The following is a 26,286-nucleotide window of genomic DNA, read 5'->3' on the forward strand; positions in this document are numbered from 1 at the left end:
AGAAGGGCTGCAAGACTTCAGAAGCAAGGATCAAACCCTAGTGGAGTTTAAAAGCAGTCCACTACTATGAAGCTGGTTGCCTGCCAGGAGGACCAAGCTCCAGCTGGCATATCACCTGAGCCACAACGTGAGGACCGCACCATTCTTATTTTTAGCCGTGGTACCTTCAATCCCTCCTGAAATAGGATTTGATATCTGTGCAAACTGAGACCAGGGAGGTCAGTATTTCAGGGTAACAGGGGTTACCAGGCCACCTGGACAAACTGCCAGCTGGAAAGAGCCAGACCCACATTCTCTGAGGGTTACCTTGGTCCTGGGGACAAGCAGAGCTGAAGCCAAAGCAGAAGAAACAGTAATAATCACTGACATTTGTGTTTACATTCTGTGAAATACTCACATTATCTCGCTTAAATCTCACGAAAACCCTATACACCAGGCCTTTAAAATCCATGTTACAGATGAGAAACCGGAGATTCTGGGCCAGTCACTTGCCGGAGGCCACGTGGCTAGGTAACAAGTGGGGGAGTCAGAATTTGAACCGGCGTTCTGACTCCAGAGCTCAGTCTTGCAGCCACTAGTTGATCTTGTCTCACCCGTCCCTTCCTCCCTCAGGAGGCTCTTACCATCATGTGCTCGCCACAGAAGATGATCCAGAAGGAGAGGAGCATCGCGTAAAAGATGCCTTGCCGGATGTCGCCGAACAGTAGCATCCAGGTCCAGTCAAATCCAATGGAAAACCATTCCACTGGGATATTGATAAAAGTCATGGAAATCCCAAGGGCAAAGATGACTCTGATCATGAGAAAATAGCAGGAAAACCACTTTATTCATCTGGGAGGCAGATTTTCCAAAAAAACCCAAAACAAAACCAAACAAAAAAACAACCCAGTTTGGGGAATTGAGATGTTACCTATTGAGACTGAAGCCATATGATCAGTTTCTTAGCTCTCATAATGAGTTTCTACACCCAGACGCAAAATGCCTTGTGTTGTTGGCACCACCGCGGGATGAAGGAAGCCTACATTAACCTTTCTATATAATTGAAGCTAAGCTCCTTAGTGCCCTGCACTTTATTTTGGTACCACATCAGATTAAGAGCTTCCTACAATGTTTTTCCCTTCCTTTGCCTTCTTAAACAGACCTCACTGAACATAACTATCCTCTTTCACCTATCCAGGTAATCATTAACTTGATCATTAAGAACACTCATGATTATTATTGTGATGATGATATCCTCCTTGGCAATTGGATAAGCATGTTTGTTTCAGTAAGAAATTACTCCAAACAACAAGAAATACAACTTCTTTTAGCTGCTTGTTTAGTTTTCATTTTGCTTTTTCCCTACTGCCCAATTAATTGCCACTGCTCTATCAAATATCATTCATTTTGTCACTGATTTATTCATACTTTCAATCATACCTATGAAATACAACTGTTAATTAAGCACGGATCACACGCCAGGCATTTTGTTAGGGCCATAGATAACCAAGCGAGGTGGTACTCTTCTACTCATGGAGGTAGATTTAGTGGCTGAGCCAAATAAAGTGTGACAAGAGATATGACAGAAGTGTGCACAGGCTGCCCCAGGGACTTCTAACCTTGACAGAGACAGAAATGGAGAGGAGTTGTGAGTCACAATTGGGGAGGTGGAAGGGCATTGCTAGCAGAGGGAAAAGCCTGAATGGAGGCACAGAAGCCTGGAACAGCCTGAATCATTTGGGGATCCGCACATGGAGGAAATGACAGGACATGAGGAAATGACAGGACATGACACCAGAGAAGTAAAAAAGGCTGAGCTCATGAAGAAACTCGCCTACCCCATTAGAGAACTTATCTTGAAAAGACTGAGGCTCCAATAAGAAGTTTAAACAATGGAGTGACATCATTCATTCATTCAACAAATTCATATTTATTGAGCTCCTACTATGTGCCAGTCACTATTCTAGATGCTGGGATACAGTAGTAAACAAAGTAGGCAAGGATCCTGCTCTAATGATGCTTGCATTAGAAGGGGTGAGAGGAGGGGTCTGTGAAGAAAGAGAACAAATAAATAGAGAATATATAAAGAAAAATAAAACAAGGTAAAAGAATGGAGAGAGAAGGGGTATTACTTTATATAAGGTGAGTAGGAAAAAGCCTCTAAGATAAGAGACATTATGCCTGGGCCTGAAGGAAATGAGGAATTGAGCCACAGAGATATCTAAGGAAGAGCATTTCAGATGAAGAGAACAGCAAGTGCAAAGGCCCTGAGGTGGGAGCCTACCAGGCATGTCTGAGCATCATCAGGTGGTAGGGGGCAAGGAGATGAAATCAGAAGTGGCAAGGGTCCAGGTCATCAAAGGCTTTTTATAGGCCAGGGCAAAGGAAATGAAAAGCCAATAGAGAGCTTTGAGCAGAGGAGTGACAAGATCTGATTTACACTTGAAGGGGAACACTGGCTGCTCTGAGAATAGACCGTAGGAAGGAAAAGAGTGGAAGCAAGAAGAACAGTGGAGAGGCTATTTGCAATAATCCAGGTAAGAAATGAGAAATGATGGGGAGTTGGATTAGGGGGTAGCAATGGACATGGTGAGATTTCCTGGTGGGTTGGATGAGGGGTGTGAAAAAAAGAGAGAAGTAAAGGATGACTCCTACTTCTCTAACCTGAGCAGCTGAAAGGATAGAGTTGCCATTTCCTACGATGGGGATGCATGGGAGAGGAGCAAGTTTGAAGAGGGAGGAAATAAAATGTCCTTTGTATGCATTACATTTCTGTGCAAGTGAAGATGTTAAACAAACAGCTGGAATTCTTGGATTTAGGGCTGGGAGGGGCTGAGGTTGAGGATATGAATTAAGAGTCATCAAAGCCTGATGATTTTTAAGACCATGAGACTAGATGACATCACTTCAGGAATAAGCATAGCTAATGAAGAGAAGAAGTACACAGACTAAGCACTGGCTCCAAAGTTTAAGAGGTTGGAAAGATGGTTGGAAACAGCACTGGAAACAGAGTGATGGTCAGCAAAGGAGAGTGGAAGAAGCTCTGTGAAGAACAAGGAAGTGACCACTTATGTCGAATGTTGGTGATGAGTCTAGAAAAGTGAGAACTGAGAAGTGACCATTGGATTTGGGGTGTGAAGGTCATTGGTGATCCTGTCAAGAGCAGTTTTTTTTTGTTTTTTTTGTTTTTTTTAGAAGATTTTATTTACTTACTTGGCAGAGAGCGAGAGTGGGAACACAAGCAGGGGGAGTGGGAGAGGGAGAAGCAGGCTTCCTGCTGAGTAGGGAGCCCGATGTAGAGCTCGATCCCAGGACCCTGGGATCATGACCTGAGCTGAAGGCAGATGCTTAATGACTGAGCCACCCAGGCGCCCCAAAAGCAGTTTTAATGAGGGGCGGAATGGGCTCAAGAAAGAACAGGTTGAGAAGATATATAGGTAAGGTTTTTGAGGAGGTTTGCTGTAAAGAGGAGTAGAAAAATGGTGGGGTGGTTTCAGGGGGAAGTAGGAAAAGTAAGAGTTTTGTCCAAGAATGAGAAATGGTATAGTGTGTTTGTATATTAATGAGAATAATCCAGCAGAAAGGAAAAGTCAGTAATGTGGGACAGAAAGGGGATGTATCTACGAGAGTATTGTCCTTCTGGAGGTGAGAGGGTTGGGCTTAGGAGCAAGGCAATTTGTTCACTGTGACAGAAAGAAGTATTCGACCCAGACCATGGGAATGAAGAGCAAAGACAGAATAGAGAGCCAGAAATGTGAGAGAGGTTTAATCCCTAGGGTTTAATAATAATTTGCATGTGAAAGCTGAAGGAGAAAAAAGAATCCAGGATGATTCATGGTCCAATCACCAGCCCAAGTAACACACTGACCACTTGAAATAGACCCCAGCAAAACCAGCACCATGGCAGGCAGATCTGGGATGCCAGTGTTCCTTAAGAGTGCTCTGAAATCAGCTCTTACTTTTCTAGAAGCACTGGGGGTCGGGACATCATAGTGATCCTCCTCCAATACCACACCATAATGATGAAGATGCTGGGTGTAAGGAAGGTCTTCATGGCAAACCACACCTTGGTGAAGCCTCCATTTTGATGGATTCCCTAGATAGAGACCAATCATAATTTTGAAGGTGAATATATCTTAGTGTTATTTTCTATCAGCAAATGCATTATGGGGAGAGGTGAAAGCAGATCTTTTCTGCTGAACTTTCAAGATCAAGAGCTTTAACACTCATAGCATATACTCTCTTCATGTTCTCCCTAGCCCCTCCTCAGGCATTGCAGAAATCTAAATAAAAGGCAAAAAAATGGACCCACTATAAACAGGAATCATTAAGAACATGATCAAAGTTTTTTCTCTAAGGTTTTTTATTGAAAAATTGAGACATTTTAAGATGCTAAAGATGTTGGGACTGGTAAAATGTGTTAAGGTAAATCTATATAGTGGAATGCTAAGCAGCACTGCAAAGTATATTTATATTATATTCACAATATACTATTAAATGAAAAAAGGAAGAAGGCAGTTGAGTAGGATCTTTTTTTGTAAAGGATATATGTATCTATCTATATAGAAGAAAATCTGTAAGGATTATAGGATATAACCATATATCAAAACCTCAACAATGATTATTTCTCTAAATATTGCAGGTCATTTTTATGTTCTATATTGTTTACTTGTGCTAATTTTCTACAATAAATATGCACTTCACATGTGACTTTTTAAAGATTAAAAAAAAAACAAAACCAACCTCCTCCTCCATGTTCTATTTTTCGCCTGTTAAACAAATCAAATGGAAAGAACCTAAAACACCACTACTCCCTTTTAACATTTGTGCTTGCAAGGTGAGACATGTAAAAAAAAAAATTACTTTTATCTTGGTGTTATTATGCAATCATGGCCATTATAATAAAATCTTAAATGGGCATAATAATTGTATTACTTTCCATTGAAGCTGTCAGCCATCATGGGCATGTTATTTCTATTTCTCGGGTGAAGTAACGGACACACAGAGACATCCAGAGTGAGCCGGAGTTCCCTGACAACACACATGCCCACAGACCAGTGTTCTGAGCCCGTGTTCTACTGTCCCATGCTGCCTGGATCCATTAGATTCACTTACCACCAACTGAATATCCTTTATTTCCCCAATCCCAACGTTGATTTTCTTCTTCTCATTCACAGGCAGCCGGATGTTCAGAAGGTAGTACTTATGAGCTACAGACCCGATTTCCATGAAAGGAAGGACATCACATTCATAGTAACGGCCCTCATACTCTGGGGTCTGGAAGAAGAGCAGAGGTTTGAGGCAGAATCACTATTTCCAATAGACTAGGTCTAAATTGTCTCACCCTTGCCTCACATCAACAGTGCTAAAAAGCTAACGCTTAAAGGGATACCTTAGGGCTACAGATAACAGGGTGAACTGGAGGCATGGCGTCCATTGGCTGCTCCTCACCGCCCCCCCCCCCCCAAAAAGCCCAGCCACATGTGAGGTAGAACCAGAAATTTTATTTTTTTTAAGATTTATTTATTTGACATAGAGAGAGAGCACAAGCAGGGGGAGCAGCAGAGGGAGAGGGAGAAGCAGGTTCCCCGCTGCCCGATGTGGGGCTTGATCCCAGGACCCTGGGACCATGACCTGAGCCGAAGGCAGACACTCAACCGGCTGAGCCACCCAGGCGCCCCAGGAACCAGAAATTTTAGATAAAAAACAGAAATCTCATATATCCCTTAACACTTCCTCAGTTCTTCAGTCCTCATTAAACCTCACATGAGACTAAGCTGGTCTCCCAGGACTACAAGGGCTTTTTATTTGCAGCACATCACTGGAGACCTCCAAGGCTGTATGGACCGGTCAACTTCTGAAATGTTCAGGAGGAAGCCCTTGCTGATGTTCATCACACTCTTAGATGATGGCTAGTTATTTTCACGGTTTTGGCCTGAAGGAAGCTACAAAAATGTGAAAATATCTTCTTTTTACTGATTTAATAGAAAAAGAAATCAAGGAGCACTTAGAATTTGGGGAAGATAGAAGGGATAAAAGGTAATGTGAGATTAGTTTATTAGAGATGCCCATTTGGGATTTTCTGCCTAACTGCCCAAGAGGTAAGATGGCAGAAGGGAGCAGAAATTTTAGTTAAACCAAATTTAGCCCAATTTCTAGAACACCTCTTAGACTTCCTGCCAAGGATTGAAGAGCTACTGCCCCGAGCATGGTTGTGGGAGATTAAAGAGTAGGGGTACAGGTTGCTTTTAAAAACTAAATTCTGCTCTGCCTCACCAGGACTCCTGGCTATGTGTTCCTGCCAAGAGGTCAGGGTAGGGGAGTAAATATGGGCATGAACAGGCATGAGCTTTAGCAGCCAGGGACTTTCCCTATAAAAGAGATGAGTGTCTGCCATCAATGTAGGGTTTATATGCCAGCTTCACTATTTGCTGGGTGTACACCTCTTGATCAAGTAAGGGAAGACCTAATTTGCTCTTCCTAAACCTATATTCTCAGGGCCAACATCAATTTTTTTTTATCTTCAGAGTAAAAAGTCCAGTGGAGAAATCAGAAGGAAGATAACAAGGAGTCTGCACTTGTGTATGAAGAGTCTCTGACCCTTTTGTGATCTTGGGGAGTTCTTTATTGGACAGAGTGCAATACACAGAATTTTGTATAGAGACAAAGACATAAGTAGAGGTAGAGCAGGCTAGTATCTGGATTTTACGCTTCCATTCTTCCCTTCCTCACTCACAGCAAACATTACTAATCAATCATGATAGTTTTTCATCTTCTAAGTTTTGAGGGGCTCTTTCAGAACTACTAGTTGACTACACTTGGCTTAAGAGATTTTAAAAATTCTTGTGTAGAAAGCTTCCTACTTCTTTCCCAAACTTCAGCTGCGGACTGGATGAATCTTCCTCTATAGATTCTTTCTCTCTCCTCTGCTCCTTTCTTTTACACTTACAAATCAGGATGAGTACTGGGACTCGAACTACTGACAATACAGTAGAGTCTCTAATTTGGCTTCAGATTAAGCTGCATTGAGGAAGCTGATTACCCTCTGTGGTAACAGCATGAAAAAGATTTTCTGATATGTTTTCATTGAGGGTCTTGTTTTATTTCTACAAATTTGAGATTTTGAGAGGGAAGGGAATAAAACTTACTTAGTCTAATGCCACTGACTTGATTGTGTTTCTCACCCAAGGTCCCAAAGTAGTAGGAGTACTGGGTTGGGGACATGGGTCTTCCACATCCAGCCTCCAACTCTGATGGAGAAGAGGACCCTCGAGTACAGCAGGGAGAAAAGAGTGATGTTGCCTCAGACATGCCTAATTGCAGGCACGGTGCTGTGGTAAGGAAGGCACCGGACTCCATGCCAGGAGACTTAGAATCTAGCCCAGACCTGACCCCCTGCTGGGGGAAACATCATCCACCTCATTCAGCCTCACTTGACTCCTAAGCAAAACAAGATCTCTGCGGTTCCTTCTAATTCCCCATCATGGTTCTCTGGGTGTCCTCTAGTTCCCTGTCCTAACAAAGAGGGTAACACTACCACTCCATGAGACAAATTTACCAAAGTTGAACAAATTAGACACATCAGATTCTGGGATCATGACCTGGTCTACCTGGTCTTGGGAGACAAATTTACTGTATCCTGTTGGGGACTCTTCCTTATGCACGGAGGTTCTGCCAGTATTTAGGGCATTTAGGAAGAAAGACACTCCCCCTCCCTTCCTTTCCCCCACCCCCCTCAGCCCTCCCCCAACTCCAGCATGAGACTGGCTAATTAGGACAAATTACAGCAGGTGGCAACTTGACTCCCCCCGCCCCCGACTTCACAATCCACCAGGGACTAAAAAGCTTTAAAGCAATTTCTCATTTAATCTTCAGACTCAAGACTAAATTTCACTGCAATCAAAAAGCAGAGATTTGATGATTCATTTCCTTCACACTTTTCAAGGTTTAATATCTTTCTTGAAAGGGATCAACACATCCTAAAGATAATTAAGCAGCCATCATTAAGAAGCAGTTGCAGACTTCTTAATGACCTCCCCTTCACTCTGCTTCTCAACACCCTCCAAATGCATAAGGAAAGTGAGAAATGACTTTTCCCTTTTCCAAGGATGATATTCCATATCCCAAGGCTTTATATCCTTTAACTTAGATATCCAACCAGTCTCACTTCTCAAAGATGCATTCAACTTGCAGTGACAGTTAGAAAGGTTTTAATTAGGGGCGCCTGGGTGGCTCAGTCATTAAGCGTCTGCCTTTGGCTCAGGTCATGGTCCCAGGGTCCTGGGATCGAGCCCCGCATCGGGCTCCCTGCTCGGCAGGAAGCCTGCTTCTCCCTCTCCCACTCCCCCTGATTGTGTTCCCTCTCTCGCTGTGTCTCTGTCAAATAAAGAAATAAAATCTTTAAAAAAAAAAAAAAAAGAAAAAGAAAGGTTTTAATTAATTTCCCCCATTGCATGCAAAGATCTGAAAACATCAGATATTCCTCTCCTGTTACCTCCAGTTTCTCTCTACCATTCATTTTCCCCTGCAGATTACCCCCAAGCGCCTACCCCAAACAATTCCAGATGACTTTTTTGGGGGGTGGTGCTATAATTGGCAGCCAGTGGAGGATCTAAGGCAATGACTTTTAAATTTTATCGAACTTGGGGCACCTGGGTGGCTCAGTCAGTTGAATGTCTGACTCTTGATTTCAGCTCAGGTCATGATCTCAGGGTTGTGAGATGGAGCCTGCATCGGGCTCCGTGCTCAGTAGGGAGTCGGCTTGAGATTCTCTCTCCCTCTGCCCCTTCCCCAGCTCGAGTGCACATGCTTGCACACACACTCTCTCTCTAAAATAAATAAATAAATCTTTAAATTTTATTGAATGAAGGAGTTGAAATCCTATTAAAACACAGATTCCTTGGTCCTATGCCTTGAGATTTTGATTCAGAAGGTTTTGGGTGTGACCTGGGGATCTGCAGTTCCTACAAGCTCCCAGGTGATACCAGTGCTGTTGGTCCTCAGACCACACTCTCCCCTAGGAAACCTGGGGAAGGGAGAGTTAATAAACACCAGATGCCCCAGCAGGTCCTATGTATAGGGTGTATGGCTTGCCCACAAGAGTCCTGGTGGCCCACCTGGTTAACATCCCCTTTCATTCTCAAACATATCCTGGAGTGGGTATTGAATAATAAAGTCACCCTGCTGATGTTCATCATCTCATCTAATCCTTATAAAGAATCCCAAGGCAGGTATTATTATTCCATTTTGCAGATATGCAAATGAGGCTGGGACAGATTAACTACATTTGCCAAAGGTCATATAATAAGTAAGTGATACAGCCTAGAACCGGAGCCAAGTGTGTGTTGCTCCAAATCCATACTTTTACCTAATGTTAACACTGTGAACCTGCCCCTCCCCATCTTACTCCTCTTGGGGGTAGGATGGACAGCTGGGGCACGGTACTCAGTAGCTTCAATGTGCCACTCCTACCATTCCACAGGAACCCCAACTTTGCAGTGAGAGGGAAAAGTGAGGCCAGGAAAGGCCAATGCTAGAAGCGGAACTAAACTGATCAATGCAGCAGGTACTACAAAGCTGTCCAAATCCTTTAAAAGGAACTGACCTGAAAATACCAAGTGACAAATGGCATAATCAAGAATGTGCTTCAGTGTACTTCACACACAAAAAAATGAGACCATTTCTGTACCTGAAGGGACATCAGAGATCACCTCTCTGAGGGTGCTCCATGTCAACACCCTTGAGGAATGTGGGTAAGCATGAGTAACAGTAACTATGGCTCCATTTTATCTTCACAGAAACTTTCACAACTGGGGGCTAAGTAAGGTAGGGGAGAGTCAGCATCTCGGGAAGGCGTGTGTGCGAGGACAACACTTGCCTGAAAAGGGCCCCTGGCTAATTGTGACCTGGTCCTTATATCATCGAATCTTACTATCCTCTGAGGGCCACTGAGTCCATCTTTGCATTTTCATTTATGAGGAATCATAAAATTGCCAAAAAGAAAACATCTCCCTATTTTCAATGCAGGAGAGTAACCTCCCTCCCATGGGCAGCTGAATGAGTCCTTCTGGAAGAACCAGAGAAGGGAGAGCCTTAAAAATGGGTTGGAAGACCCAGGTCTCAAATGAAATTAGATTTCCTCCCTCAGGGCCTCTTTCTGTGTGTGGTGGTCACTGGGATTTTTAGTCTTTGTACCTGCACATTAACTCTAGCAACAAAGAGATGCCTAAGAAACAGAGAAGCAGATACAAGCATTGATCCAATATGAACAGATTCTCACACCTCAAAATAACTTAGCAACGTTGTTCAGACACTCTCAGCGCTTAAGCAGAGAACGAAGAGTTTATTTTTATGGAGGTATTTCTGAGAAACATCTACATCACTTCAAACAGACGTTCTTCCTTCCTGTGCAGGGACGTAAAATCTCTGCATTGCCCTTTTCTCTATTAAGACAAAGGATGATGACTAACCCTTGTGGGTCATGCATACTGAGAATAAGGAATGTATCTATGAACTGTAAAGTAAATCTCACGTACCCGGAACCCAAATAAAAACCCTATCAACTTAGACATCAAGGCATCCTACCTTGGGGGATGTAAAGGTACATTTGAGTTTCCGGGGCACTCGCTCATGGGCCATTTCAGTCCATTCAGCAAACATATCATCACGGTAAGCCAGGGAAACATCCATGGAAACTTCTGCATTTTCTCCTGCAAGAGAAAAGATGCACAATTCCAAAATGGCATCTGGGAATGTATTTTGATAACAGCTCAAAAATTCTCATAGGCTCTGCCATGGAAACCAACAAAAGAAACATATTAGTTCCTAACAAACTCCAAATCCAAGTCTCCAAATCTGAGAACTTAAAAGTCATAGGGTGAATGTCAAAGTTAGATGTTCAGTTACCTTCCATTACCACTCTGCAAGGAGTCAAAGAGCTTCCACTTAAAATCCTCCAGAGACAGGGGTCTCACTGTCTCTGAAGCAGCTCAGATGGTCAGACTGTGACTCATGGTCAGCACTTACCTTCCTGAGACTTGCAACACTGGTCCTAGGTCTGCCCATAAGAGTCCCATGGAATGTGAGATCCTTTTTCCACAAAAGTGCCTTACATACTTGAAACCCATACTTCATCTGCCTGTGTCTTCTTTCCTCTCTGATAACAATTTTCCAACCACCCCTCAGAGACACGATTTAAGTACCTGTCTTCTGAACATACTCTAGTCTCAAGGCATCCTTCTTAAAATTACTCCCCAAGAAGCTTTCAAATATGGGATCTGTTACTTCTCAAAAACTCAAGACCCATCTGTAAATTCTGGGGAAAGTTAATGTAAAAGATGAAGGGTTTTTCCAAAGTTAAAGACTTACACACAGAGGCGCCTGGGTGGCTCAGTCATTAAGCATCTGCCTTCGGTGCAGGTCATGATCCCAGGGTCCTGGGATTGAGCCCTACACCGGGCTCCCTGATCCGCGGGAAGCCTGCTTCTCCCTCTCCTACTCCCCCTGCTTGTGTTCCCTCTCTCGCTGTGTCTCTCTCTGTCAAATAAATAAATAAAATCTTAAAAAAAAAAAAAAAGACATACAGATAAGGATCTAATAATGAGCATGTAATTGTGCAAATGAATATTCACACGTACTTCCATATCAGTAAGGACCATAAGTGGGTTTAACTCACCACAGAACTCATTAAGAAGATTAGATTAATGAAAATCACATCTATCCATTTTGTCTGTTTTATACTGTGCCGAGCAAGTTCAAGAACAGAAGAGTCTTAATGGGGCAAAAAAAAAAGCACAGATCACATTTCCAAAATGACTGGAGAACCAGCTCTCACTGGGGTTAGGAGATGGGGCTCAATTCTAAGCTCTGGAACCTGAGCACATTAACAGGTCACATGGGGAACAGTTAATAACTGCTGTCTGGAAAAGTAGGGCTTTCTATCCACTGGCCCAGTGTGACTTGAAGCCAGTTTGACAATGTGAACCCCAAGTTGTCTGAAATCCAGAAAGAGAAAGAAAGAATGCAAGAAAGGAGGAACTTGAGGCCACTTGGATTTAGATGAAACCCTCAGTAAACATCGGTGCCCCGCTATTTATTGGTAATATTTAAATCCTCACACACAGTGAATTGGCCATTCCTCTTTTCCTCCTCTCCCTCCTGAAATACCACAGAAACAACAGTAAAGGAAAACCAAGGACATTAAATCACAAGGGGAAAAAATGGTAATGACATGAGCAGACCAGAGAATGTAACAATTTTTTTTAAAAATGAAAAATAGATGAGGTAGGGCTTCCTGACAGCCACAGAAAGGGGCACAGCCTAAATTGCTACAGAACAGATATTCTGGAAAAGTGAACCATTATGTTCAACAGACATCCAAGGCACTCAAAATCTGAAAACACCCATGTTGCAGAATGCAGAAAACACCAGTGAGGTATGGTGCTGATAACAGGGTAACTGGGTTGAAGTCTGTACACAAAAGTCATTGGACCTCTAGCTCTTCTGTCTCTTCCCACCTCTGCAGACTTTGAGGGGAGACTCTGGACTTGAAGACACCAGGCAGTGCAGAGACTCAGGGCTGAAAACAAGGAAAATACGAGTCTACATATAAGAAACTGTGGGACACTCAGCTCCACAGAAGAAAGGCTCCGAGTTTGTACATCCTCTTGGTTGGGGCCCAAGCTGTCCAGAGATGCTCCTCACTTGACAGCCTCAGCGGTCAACAGAATGAACCAGCCGAAGCTCTAATATTAGGCACCAAGCTACATCCTTTTCATTTCTAACACTAGCATTAGAAATTGGGACTTTCAGCTATGTTGAAAGAACACTTCCAGAACCACAGGCCTCAAGAGTACAAATCTGAAAAGCTATAAAAGAAGTTATCAGTCCTTGGAGCCCCAGAATTCAGAGCACCACTGGCCTTGGACATCGGCAGGAAGGCCCTGAATCTGGGGTCCACATTTTAAAGGGCTCTGCTGTCTGGCCCTATTCCAGCTACCTTCCTCACAGGAAGAGAAACCCTCAAGTGAAAGGGACATGCCCAACCAGAGCCTAACCCTTACCCCTACTTTTAGAACATGCTCCACGAACTCAGACCTATTTTTCATGGCCTTGAAGGGCTGAGGGTCTTCCCCAGATCTGGCCTCCCAACGTCAACTACACAACCACTTAAGCACTCCTGGGCTCAGAAGTGGTCAAAGGCTATTGTTAGTAGGATACAGCCAGATATTGAGCACAGAGGTTGGGGTGTCCACAACATAGCACTCAAAGCTCCTTTTTGTAGGGGATGGAGTCAGGGGGAGAGAGCAAAGGTGTTCAGGGGCCCACACTCCTTGGTCAGTTCCATTTTGGTTCAGAATTCCAAGGAGTCCAAGAATCCTAAATTCAAACCTGGCTTTCCACTTCATTATGAAGGTAAATTTGTTACACTCAGATAATAGAACTAATTTGGCTTAACATTTTTGCTGGCCCGATTTATCACTTTTAAGTATTTAGACATATGACAGCTATGCTTTCGTAGGCACTCTTGCCCTGGGCCCCACAAACATTAGGTATGAGCCTCATTCAGAACAGGTGCCTCAGAGAGAGGGAAGGCCAGGCAGACTCACCTCCTGGCCTGCTCCCAGCTTTAAGAGTTATTCCCATCTGTTGGGAATCCCTAAAGGAAAAACTGTTTTAAAATATGCCATTAAAAGCAAATGAATTTTAAACACTGCTTTCATGTATGATTACTCTGTATTTAGCCCCTATGACTTCCGTGCTTTCATTTAAATTACCTCACTTAATGTTCCCAACAAACTCTATGAAGTGGGCAAAGGTATTTCCTTTTGATTAGTGAGTGAGCTGAGGTCCTCAGATATTAAGTAATTCGCCTGAGGTCATATTGTTGTTGGTAACAGGAGGTAGACAACTATTTTGAAATTGCCTTAAAAGACAATCATCTTTTTTACATTGCTCAAAGAAGACTGGATACCTTATGATGAAAACAGCCCATCAAACTAATCACAAAAAATGAGTATGTATGCTCTGTGCAGACACCCTCTGCTTCAGGCCTCACACCCATCCAGTGGGGAAGAGGTTAGTAAATGGCAGGGCTGGGACTTAAACCTGGGTCTGCATCACCCCAGAACCCCACTTCCCTCTACTACCTTTGTTGGTAGAAAACAGCAGACTTTCAAAAGAAACTTAACAGGGGGCGCCTGGCTGGCTCAGAAGGTAGAGCATGCAACTGTTGATCTCAGGCTCAGGCCCCACACTAAATCAAGCACTGTGTGCAACGGGCCACTCAACTCTAACCCAACACCCTTCGCAGCTTCCTGCAGGAGAGAAATATGTGGCGCTCCTCCCAGGCCATGCGCGTGGCTTGTAGTGTGTCTGGAATTCTCTCCTAAGCTTTGAGGTGAAGAGCTGCTGAAATCTACACAGCGCCATTTCAGAAAACTGGAACGTGTGACGTGACAGGACGTCACACCACAGCCACCATAAGGCAGGACTGGGCAGTCTCACCAGACCTTCTGCTCTTGTCAAGAGAAGACAGAAATGCGAATTGTTTTAAATCTCTCTCAATTTCTAAATGTCAGTAATTAATTCACTAAAAACAAAAATAGGCTAAAACAAAATGAAACAAACTCTCTGTGCAGTTCATCTAATAAAGTATCAGGTGACCTGAGTCATACTGTGGAGAGGACACTTCATACAGCCTCCGCATCACCATTCTTTTCTTTCCATTTCACCATCAAGTAAAGTTCTTCCTAAAGCTTTCTATTATTGTTCATGAACTGTATCCCATGTTCTGCCTAATCCGCACGCATCCCTTACTTCCTGTGCAGTCTGGGGCAGGTGTCATCCTTCCTGAGGTAGAGAAGTCAAGACTCGGAAAGCCCCGCCTCTAGAAACATCAGAATCAAGCTTCTAGAGCTTCATGAACTGTAGTCCTATGCCTTTTTGCTGTCTTTCACAGTGTACTTAAAAAACAGAAACCACAGGGAGAATGGCAGGTTCAAGTGACCCTCTCTCGCCTTCCCTCACTGGACTTTGTGATATCACTGCCCCCCGCCCCCCCCCTCGCTGGGATGGATGCTCAGGCTCCTTACCCTGTTGGAATAACACTTGCCTCCTAGGATTCTGGGACCATTAAGTTAGTTACCACATGAAAAACTGCTTAGAACACTGCAGAAAGCATGAAGGACTAGCTACTGTTTTTATCATTTTATTAGGGAAGTGAAAGTCTTATGCCTACCTTTAATTCCAAATAAATACCAGGTTTCAAGAACATGGAACTTCCCACTATGAATCCCTATCCAGACCTGGAACACAAAACTCAGAAACAGGAAAGCACTGGGCAGAGGAACCCAGCAAAGCTGTGAAGTCAGCCACCTGAATCATTTTCCCTTCTGCCGCCAATGGACTCGGAAATAAAGTTCAGCTTTAATGACTACGTTGCATGTAATAAAACACTGGTTTCATGACTCCCGGGATACTGCATGGGCAATATTGCCCTCCCCCCCCACACCACCCCCAGAGATAATGAAAGTGAAAAATCCAATTTGCACTCCCTGGGAGAATGGCAGGAAGGCCAAGTGTCCTTGTTTTACCAGTTCCATAGGGTAAAGCGGTAAGGTATCAATATAGGGCATTTATAGATTTGGAACACAGTTTTCTACACGTATCCCAAACCAGCAGCTTTGCTATCCTGTGGGCTGTCCAAGCTTCACATTTCTCAAATGGCTTTGGAGACACATTTTGGTTGGGTGGAAAATGCATTTAGAATCCTCGGAAAGGAGGTGTGGAAAGATACTGTGGTTCTTCACACTTACTATTTCCATCCTGTTACAGAGGTGGTGCTCTGACATGAGGAAATCTGCACTCCAGGGTTCTCTAGGTGCAGACTCAGACTGCTCTAGAGTATCATTACAGGTGGAAAGATCTGTGCCTTTCCGTATTGGGAAGCACCGACCAATCACATCCTTTGGAATCACGGAACCTTCTCAGTTGAACTGCCCTGCCCTGCATAAGAAAAGCATTTGCCAATCAAATCAGTTTCCAAAGACAAGTAGAAAGCCAGAGAGGAGAGCATAAGCCAGAAATGGTTGGGGAGACAAAAAGGAAGAATCTGAGCGCCCCAAGAAATCGAGGGCAGCTGCTTAATGTTAAGAATGGACGCCGGTGGGGTGAAGCAATGGAAGATGAGGCTTCACTGAGGAAGCAATCAGGATGCTTCTCACTTAAGACTTTTTGAAACTGGCATTTGCCAGCACAGAGTTTGCAGGCCAAAGAGATCTGTTTTGCAATTCTATCTTTACGACTTGCTGGATGAGTGACCTTGAGTAAGTCTCGGTTTCCATGTATGCAAGATGGAAATAGTGGGACCTTCTTCCCAAGGCTGTTGACAGGACCACTTGGTACACAAGCACTTAAACATACTAGTTTCCCTTCCATCCTGGTTCAGGATGGTTGGGTTGACCAATAAACTGGAAACAAATGGGAGAAAAGGGAGGGCAACCTGCATGAAGAGGAAATAAAGAATTATTTTATGGTTGTCCGAAGCTTTTAGGTTCCGTGAGAAACCTTGGTTTTCCTAGGCCCTTGCCCTGGGAAAAAACTAAAGAAATTTCAAAACGCTCACAGGCATTCCCACATTCCATTGGGGAGCTGCTAGTCACCAAGGATTGTTTGGGTAACCTCAGAAGGAGGCCGCACAGATGAGCCTCCTCCCAGCCTCCAGCAGACATATAATCTGGGGTTATTTATGCCAGCGTTCCTACCTCAATCAAAACCTCTCTGACCTGGCTTGTATTTTCTTGACGCTTTCAATTAAGGAAATAACAAAACCAACCCTGTCCTACATCCATGGTTAGGCCTGGCAAAAATGGACTCAGCTAATTATAAATTTGGCCCTGGCTGTTTTCTTAAGATGCCCTACAGGCCTGGGTGTGCACAGTTATAAAAATGAATGAGTACAATTATTTCGCAAACCAGCCTAACAGTTTAGTTCACATTATCGCTCTCGTTTGTCTCCATCACGTCAAGCGTTTGCATTTGGGAGAAATATTTTCCACGTGTAAGAAGACATTTTTCTAAGATCGTCAAAATGATCCCTTGCTATATTGCGGAGCACCATCTCCTAGTTGAAGTAAGCAGTCTGAGATATGCAATGGGGAAAACGTTCCTCACACTGGGCCCTTTGCAAAGTGACATCTTCTTGGAAAACATCTGCTTATTCCTATGGTACCCTATTGTACTACTTTTAAAGGCTGTACATTTGGAAAAGTAGCTGGGGATATCAACTGTTTTGTAAACAAATGGATCTGAAGTACCACAGGCTATAGAAAAACTACATCCGTTGGTGTGCACGAGGTCGTAGAGTAGCTCCCTCCTCTTCTCACTCTCTACACTTGCCCCGAGAGGTCTCATCTGCCGCTGAGATACCAGTCCCCTTCTCAAGTTCAGATTTCTCTCCTGGGTTTCAAATCTGCACACTCACTCCCCATGGGATGTCTCTACTTCCATGGTTCAGAAAGCCAAACCACCAAAGTTGGTATACTCTCTGCTCATCAAGTCTTGCAGATGTATTGCCCTCTCTCCCCTCACTGTCACTCCTCTTGCTCAAGGCCACCATCATCTCAGGCCTTAAATAACTCAATCAAATGCCCCATTCCTGTCTGTTCTTCACACTGTAGCCAGGGAAATGATTTCTAAAATACTTTCAATACCTTTACAGGGTCCACCTTAAAAGGTTTAAAAGTTGAAACTCCTTAAATGGCAAAAAAGGCTAGTATCTGGCCCCTGGTTGGCATCCTAGGTTCCTATCTTAGGAGTTCCGCCCCATTCCTGCCACCTGGGCGGCAGGTAACCTTGAGTGTAGCTCACCACTCCACCTCCAGCCTTGGAATATGGGTGAGAGCTCAGGCTGGAGAGAGACACAGCCTGGAATCGTAGCTCACCTTAGCCACTCGGTGCCTGTGCAGTGATGGGCAAGTCACTGAACTTTTCGATCTATAGATGAGGATGAGGCTAATGCCCATCCCCTGTGGTTGCGAGGATCAAATGAGATCAAGTGGGAATTGCTCAGCACAGCCCTGGCATACAGTAAACACTCAGCAAATGCTGACTGCTATTTTAAGGCTGCTACTCAAGGTTACCTACCCTGGTTGCCCTCAAGGTGCCTGCTAGCACCCCAAATTTTAAAAAGGTGTCCCCTTTGAGAGGATGAATTACCAGAAGGTTCCTTTTCCTCCGGGCTGTAGACAGTACTCTGCAGCTCCACTCATACCAGACTCCTGTTCATCTTCTAGAATTCCACAGATTCACTCCCAACTTCCCTCATTCACTAGAACTTGATGAAGTGCCCCTTCTCTTACTTCCACAGTACCCTGCGCATCCAGCTCTGTAACACTTATCTTACGATGGTGGAATTACCTCACAATTTCTCTCCCTACCCACCTCCCACTTAGACTGAGAGGTTCCCGAAAGCCAGGGACTGCCTCTGTCTCGCTCACAACTATTATCACCCATGTCTTTACATGATGGATATTCATGAAGTATCTGCCAAATTAACATCATCCTTCTTTCTTCAAGTACTTCTATGACCCCAAATTTCTTCTGTTACTCCATCACTTCTATATCCCACATGTGTGGTCCATAGTTTGCTCTGTTCGGGTGGCATTCATTCTTTCCCCAATGCCTGCTGTCCTTCCCCTACCCCCACACACGTGCACACATACACACACACCCATCCCTCAGAAAGAAGACGTTCCTCAAATTTGGCCCAATGGTCCCATCAGGGAACAACGCGCCTGTTCCCCAGGATTGGATGGAAGGGGAGCTTTTAAGGGAAGTGATCCTGAGGGAGGTCCTGTCTCCTTTCCCCCTCTCTATCTAAATTATAATATGGGGTTGCACTAATATTCTGCTTGAGAGGGCTCGTCGGGGCAAAGGAGGAAACAAGATGTAACCTCAGGGGCTAGAAATCAGAATTCTCAGTTTAAGGATTAAGCAAAGCAATAAAAAGGTTGGCCTTTGAGGTATATATCGTGCCTGTTCCAAGTCTGTAGGGATAAGAGAATGGATGAGACTACTTGCAAGAGAAGAAAAATTGTATAGCATTCATTTAAGTATAACATGTCATGTCTTTGGTAATCTACTCAAGCCTCCTTTGCCAGGTTGGAAGGGAAGCCTATGAGGAACTAGGAACCCAGAACAGCTGGTGTTGCCAAGACAGAATCAATATACCTCTGAAACCTCTGATGCTTATGGCCCATCCAGTCCAAATCCTTCTTTCATCCACCAAATATTTTTAAGCACCTCCTCGTTTCCATCAATAGTGGGGGATAACAAAGACATACAAGGTAAAGTTTGCCCTTAATTGTTCATGTAAAGTAGGGAAGGCAGGCATAAACACAAGTAAGTATAATCACATGTTGTTGGTACTACATTTGAGTACATATAAAGTATACAGTCAGCACAAAAATGCCAAGAGTGCCGGCTAGGGGGTCAAAGAATTTAGCACAGAATACATGATCTTTTGGATCACCTCATCCATAAGAGGTGATATTTAACTGTGACTCACAGTTTGAGTAAGAGTTCATTAGGTAATGAAGAGAAAGAATTGCAGGCAGAGGGAGCTGCATGTATACAAAGTCACAGAAGCATAAACAGTGTCCTGTAGTCAGGGAAATGGAGAAATCAACTAATTCAATATGGCGGAAAATGGGAAGAAGGCGTGGAGAACAGGCAAGGCTGGAGAGCAGAGGGTGTGATGACAAAGGGAATAAGCTTGCTCTGAACACTGTCAGCATTTTGTTTAGAGAGATGTTTAAGCACAGAGACCTGGCAGTTGTGTGAAAGGCAGACTGGAATTTGGTAGGGTAAGTAGGGTAGAGAGATCTAGAGATCACTGAGGCCCACTGCACTTCCACAGTTCTCAGCATGCTTCGGATTACTTACTCTCCTAGAAACTATCACCAGAAGGACCCTCCCTGTTTTCCAAGTAATTTGAGACTCAACAATGAACCAATCTTTGCCTAACAAAGCTGGAGAAATCAGAACCATCCAAACTGGCAAGTGTTAAAACACAGGGAAGCAAATATGGCAACAGCTCTTTCCCATTTGACCATAATCAACAGAAATGTGGAGAGAAAACAAACTTGACAGCCAAGGGAGGAAAACACACAGTGGGCTTCTTTGCTTTCTCCCCGGGACTCCATCAATGCACAGAGCATTTAGATTAGCGGATTTGATGGTTACAAAAATCTACCTGCCTCCTCTCTCTCCCTCTCCCTCCCCCTTCTCTCTGAAAGCAATTAGAGAAGAGAGCTTCATTCACACTGAATCTAAAAATAGATGATGGCAGAGTTCACAGACTGACAGCTGCATTCTCATACAGTAACCAGGAAAGGAAAGGGATGGCTAATTTAACTTAACAACTTCCAAAACAAACAGTGCAGAAGTAGTCCAGGATAAAGAGAAAACACAAAGGTCAGTTCTTCAAAGAACTGGAAGAGGAATGGGGTCACACTGTGGCAGTTTATTAGTCCTCCCCAAATCCTGATGAAATCAGCTAAGTATTTTGCCCAGATCTGCCCAGAGTCCTTCAGACAAGAGCGCTGGCAGATGAAGCTGCTAAAGGAATCCAAGCAAGATCAGGCGGAAGGGTTGTGACTTGCCCTCTTAACTTCTTCATGCATCACCCAGATACCCACAAGCTAAGAAAGTCACTATATTTTCTAGATAAGATAAATGAGCACATCCCCCCCCCCCCCCCGCCCGCACCACCACCACATCTAAATCACACTGCCTAGCCCGGGACAGGAACAAGGAAAAGTTACCCAGCAAATAAACCAGAATCCTTAAGAGGGAGAAATCAGGTGTCTAAAAGGAGTGGCCATTTCTTTTCCTCTCCGGGGTCCTAAAGTGTTTTTGTTTCTGTCCTCATGCTGGCCTCCCCCGGGAGGGGATTATGGTTGGGCTTCAAAGAAACAAGGGCATGCTTGTGGGCGGGAAGCAGGGTCTCTGCAGCGCTGGCTCCCAGGGCTGGCTCTCTGTCGGAGCACTGCACCCCAGCATTCCCACACCGCACTGCCTCCATCGCCCTGGCGACTAAGCTGTTTCAACAGCTGGGTTATTGCTGGAGTCAGGCCAGTGTTCTCCACACAGAGGATTTGTTTCGCGAGGCTTCTGTGGGGAATTCAGGATTTGGGGCTCTCTTTGCAGCTCAGGTCCTACCCTTGATCAATTGGCAAGGGCCTTCCCTGGACTCCAGCCCCAGACAGCCATGGGACCATATTGGGCTGCCACCCAGCTTTCCAGGAGATGGACAGACTCGTAAAAGCACAAAGGGGGGCGCGGGGGGAGGCAATGTGTCCGAGAGAAGCAAAATCAAAAACCACCCTTGGCTGAGCCCCAGAAGACCCCCACTGCCCCTCCCTCAATAAAAGGCACCCGCACTAACAGGCTGCTTTTCCTGCTATACCCTCCTGCCATCTCCCTCAGTCTCTCCTTTGAAATAACTTCTCTTTCCTTTTAGGTGTTGTTGGCACCCCCTCCGCCTCCACAAACTTGCCCCTGAACACGAAGTCCAGGTAGCTCGGCCCTCAGCCCCCAGCCTCCCCTTCTCTCATCACATCACGTACACTCATTTATGTTCCTGTCACCTCTGAGGTAAGTGGAGCCTGCTGACTTATCCCCTCACTACCCCGATCTCTAGGCTCTGGGCCCAGCACAGGAGGCACTCCTTTGCTAACTGCTGAACAAACCACCCAACACCTTTGCACTGAGGGGTGACTCTTATTTCCTGGGGGTGGGACCAATTTCATTTCTAGTCCATTCTAGGCTGCACCTAAGAGCTGGATTACCTGCTCTCTCTCCTGAATTCGCACCAAAAGCAATCAGGCTATCTTTTCTGATATTGAAGAGATCCTAGAACTGTTGAGTTTTCTTATAAAGAAGATATTGTATTTTTAAAAGAAATAAAAGGATGATTTCTAAAAGCTCCTATTTGTAAGTGCCTACATTTTCAGATGTGTAGACATTTTCAGATACATCCATGCCAGCCTGATACGGATGATCAGCTGCTGTCTCAACATGAGGAAACTGAGGCCCACGCTCCTACTGCTAGTGCGGGAGAAAGGCAAAATATGAACCCAGGGGTGCCTGACTCCGCAGCTCCACAGCTGTTTGCCATTATGTCACACATTCATGGAGTGAGGAGACCGGTTTCTTGTTCTAGGTAAAGCCACTCATTAGCTGTACAATTTGAGTAAGTCATTTATGTATTCCTTCATTAATGACTGAAGTTGGATCCACTAAGGTCCTTCTGGTTCCAACATTCCACGAATGCAGAAATCCTAACACACCACCGACTACCAAACTACCTTCTGCTCTTGAGGCATTGCGGCAAAAACAAAGAACAATAAAACAATCCCTGCCCTCAGGGCACTTGTAATGTCTTTAGTGACAAGGGATAAAAACTTCAGTCTGACTAATATACGAGTTAAACCACACCAAATACAAAAACACCAGAGTACAGAGCAGTACTTGAGAAAAACACTGTCCTAACTGGAAAAGGACAATAGTACATTTCAATAATGGCTCCTCTCCCCCCCAACCCCCCCCTCAAAATATCTTTGTGCTGCCAGCAGGAAAAGCCAACTACCAGAAGGGATTCCATCTGTTTCACGGGAAAGCTTTGTTTCTGACAAGTTTCGTAAAGGAAAAAGTAGGCTAGAACAAGCTTTTTATTTCCAACCCACCTTTTCTTCATTCCCATGAATGAGGAGGGGATACAAATGAAGGCAGGCAGCCAGGGAGAAAAATAATATGGCTGGTGGTTCCTGACCTCTTGGATTCCTGCCGTCAGAGAAGCCTGAGAGGCAACATTTAATTGTGGAAAAACCAGCCTTGCTCTTCTCTTATCTTTTTCCTCTGTGACTTAAACCCACAATTACTGGCAACCCCTAGATTCCGAGTCACTCAGCTGGTGGCGGCAGCGATGGCTGTGTCTGTAGCTGAAAAGCAAAAGGGGAGTCAGATTTTACCTGCCTCGGAAGGCAGCCTTGCACGAACAGCCCTAACCCAGCTTTACGACTTCTCCCATTAAAAAGTTCACAGATGCCCTCCCGTCGGGAATACCACCATGCGAGAAGTCCAAATGGGGGGAAAAAAAGAAAAAAAAAAAAAAAGAAATGCAGTTTCCAGCTGCTGTATAATACAAAGGACAAGCTATGAGTCTCGAATCCTGAATTCCACATTTTATTTCAGCACTAGAAACGCGATTTTTCAATTTCTTTTCTTAAGGATCCAACTCCAAATTTCTTTGCCTGGCCCTCACTGTAACTCACCAACAGCCCCCTTAGTCTTTCAGGAGCTTATCTTCTCTCTCCAATACGGAATTCTTCTGCAGCCTAACAAATGGGCTCACTGTCCTTCACATACCACGTGTTCTTTCACAGCATTTCACAGTGGGAAAATAAGGATCTTAGTCCTGACTTTCTCACCTGCAAACCAGGTGACACTGGAGAAGTCACTTCACTTCCATAATTTCAGTCTGCAGAGCTTCAAAAGGTTGTGTCCCAGATACTTCTACACTCATCTTAAAATTATTATCCTATCCCAAAACATTTTAATTTACATGCTAACATGTTTATAGTCAAATGTCATTAAACCATGCCCTGTGGGCATATTCTCCGAAGGATGCTGAAAATTTTCCACATCTTCTATTTTAGGGTGTTCACCAGTTGCTTAAGTGCTGAACAATATGTAACTTGAAGCTCATGGGGTCTATCTAGATCATGAAGTTGGAGCTCTTACCTTGAGATTCATAAACCTCTGAATCCCAAAGATAACCTCTGGGGATTCAGTTAAAGAACTATGAATACAAAATGTGTGAATGGGACCCTATGCACATTTTTCTCCCACGGTCAAGTTCTCTGATCCAAAGTTAAGAAACACTGTCCTGAAGTAACTTTCATTACTGCTCCAAAGCAAATGGCTGGCAACAAAGACAACGGTCAGCATCTCTGGTACAAGAGTACTTTGTAAAGAAAAGGCCACCCAACATAAGCTATCACTGTGGTCATCATTACGATTCTCTCCACCCCAACCAGCTTTTGCTCGATAACTACCAGTGACAGGCTGCTCCATACTTGAAGAGACAACTGCAACTATGTGACAGCACCTTTTTTTTTTTTAAGATGCTGAATTTAAATATTTTCAATCCTTACTTTTAAAGAAGATATAATCTTGCTTGTTAGGTTAGGCCTGGGCTTTCCTTATGGCCATAATATGAATAACAGGTAAGGCAGAAAAGATACGTTCACCGGACAATTATTTTAGGAAATAACCAAGACCAGAACAATTTAAAAATTAGAACCTCCTCTTGCTTTAAAGAATTACTACTACCTCTCCCACCAAATTAGCACTAACTTACCAACCTATGGCCAGCAACCACCCAGGTCCTTGTTTTGCACACTCAGCCTTGCTGCGCTTCTTTCTGGTCTTCTATGTTCTCTCCAGAACTCACACTCCTCCTCTCTGCTCAAGTCCAAGAATAATAATAACTCACCTTTACTGAGCATTTACCACGTAGCAAGCACTTACTGTGAAAAAGCCGCAAGTATTATTCTAGTTTCATCCTTAAAACAATAAGGATGGCACTACAATTACCTCTATTTTATACATGAAGAAAATGAAGTACAGGAAGTTCATTAACTTAACCAAAGGGGTCACGAAATTTAGCCCAAACACTTTGGTTTCCCTGAACAAAATACAGCTTGGACTGTTCCTTTGCCATCATATATTAGATAGTCACAAATTTCAACATCTTCTGGAAGATTCCACCCTTCAAGACTCAATTAAAAAAATTACCTTTTCAGTAATCATTTCCCCTTCTTTGTTCATGGAATACTCTGGGCACTTAACACTGAACACAACGGGGTAATTTTTTATTTCTTTCTCTCTGAACACATTGGTGTAATTTTTTGTTTCTTTCTCTCTGGACTAGATTGTGAGCTCCTAATTAATTATTATGAGTACATCTTGAGTATTTATACAGCCTGGGGCTATGCTAAGTATGGAGACAAAAAGATGAACAAGATACAGTCCCTGCTCTCAAAATTCTGTCTTGCAGGATAGAGAGAAATAAACAAAGAAGGGCCATGAGGTTTTTTGAAATTGTAGTATAAAGGATAAGGACTTAAAGTACGAAAAATGCCAGCACATAGTAGAAGCCCAATAAATGACCACTGAATGAATAAAGGAAGTTGGGAAGAGGACCTCAGAAGCTGGACTGTTGAATTAAAAGATCCACCTTCCCTTTATGAAAACTCTTTGAGGTTATTTATACACTGACTCACCTAAAAACTGCTTCCTGTGTTGGTGTCTATGATACATTTTTTAATGTCAGACTAAAAATACACTTCCAGTACACCAACCCTGTCTGCCTACCCAAGGACTAGAAATGAACACAAGGTAAACACATAACAAAAGAAAATACTAGAAAACTCACTCATGTCAACACTAAGCTCACCCACTAACAATGGGGCATCTTCTAAAATGGTTCATACTTGAGGGTCTGTGAAGTCACCTATTTACAAAGCTGAAGGGATGGATACTCATAAGGTTTTTACAAAGCCAAAGAATCTGAAGTGAGTCATGGACTCTCAGCAAAAGATAGGACCTCAGGGGTTATCTGGTCTAATTTCCTACTCAGAATAGCTCCATAGCACTACAGATGGACTCAGGAGTACAGTGCCTTGGCCCCACCCCGAGATCACTTTTGCCTACAACCCCTCTATTTCTCAGCTGTGAGACTCTGGACAAGTCATTTAACCTCTCTGGTCGTCAATTTCCTCTCTCTGCCAGAGGGACCTGTTGAGATGATCAGATGAAATAAAAGCAAAGTCTTAATCAGAGATGATTTGAATCCCAATTTTGCACAAGCGAGAATCTGATTGCTCTCCTTGGGTGAAGGGCCCATCCTAATCCAATCAGCTATGGCTGGAGCCCTGAGCTTGTGACCAGTGGCCCACTCAGCAGGCACAATGGAAGCTCACAGTCTGAGGGAGGGTAAATAGGCAAGTTCCACGAGAATATGGCATGAAGCCAAAGCAAATGGCTGGCAACAAAGACAACGGTCAGCATCTCTGGTACAAGAGTACTTTGTAAAGAAAAGGCCACCCAACATAAGCTATCACTGTGGTCATCATTACGATTCTCTCCACCCCAACCAGCTTTTGCTCGATAACTACCAGTGACAGGCTGCTCCATACTTGAAGAGACAACTTCAACTATATGACAGCACCTTTTTTTTTT

The 26,286-nt window shown here is 43.9% G+C and overlaps 1 protein-coding gene across 3 annotated transcripts in view; it reads right to left on the reverse strand.

Moving 5' to 3' along the window:
• WLS (Wnt ligand secretion mediator) overlaps nucleotides 1-26,286 on the reverse strand; it is a 100,331-nt gene that overhangs the window by 23,178 nt on the left and 50,867 nt on the right. For all 3 annotated transcript variants that reach the window (XM_021680026.1, XM_044914535.1, XM_021680027.2), the window contains 4 exons: nucleotides 10,564-10,688; nucleotides 5,095-5,256; nucleotides 3,939-4,075; nucleotides 624-792 (listed from right to left, as the gene is read on the reverse strand). In XM_021680026.1, the coding sequence (XP_021535701.1) occupies nucleotides 624-792; nucleotides 3,939-4,075; nucleotides 5,095-5,256; nucleotides 10,564-10,688 (593 nt within the window). The remainder of the gene's footprint in view (nucleotides 1-623; nucleotides 793-3,938; nucleotides 4,076-5,094; nucleotides 5,257-10,563; nucleotides 10,689-26,286) is intronic.

Source organism: Neomonachus schauinslandi, chromosome 4, assembly GCF_002201575.2.
Source record: "Neomonachus schauinslandi chromosome 4, ASM220157v2, whole genome shotgun sequence".
Taxonomy (NCBI): Eukaryota; Metazoa; Chordata; class Mammalia; order Carnivora; family Phocidae; genus Neomonachus; species Neomonachus schauinslandi.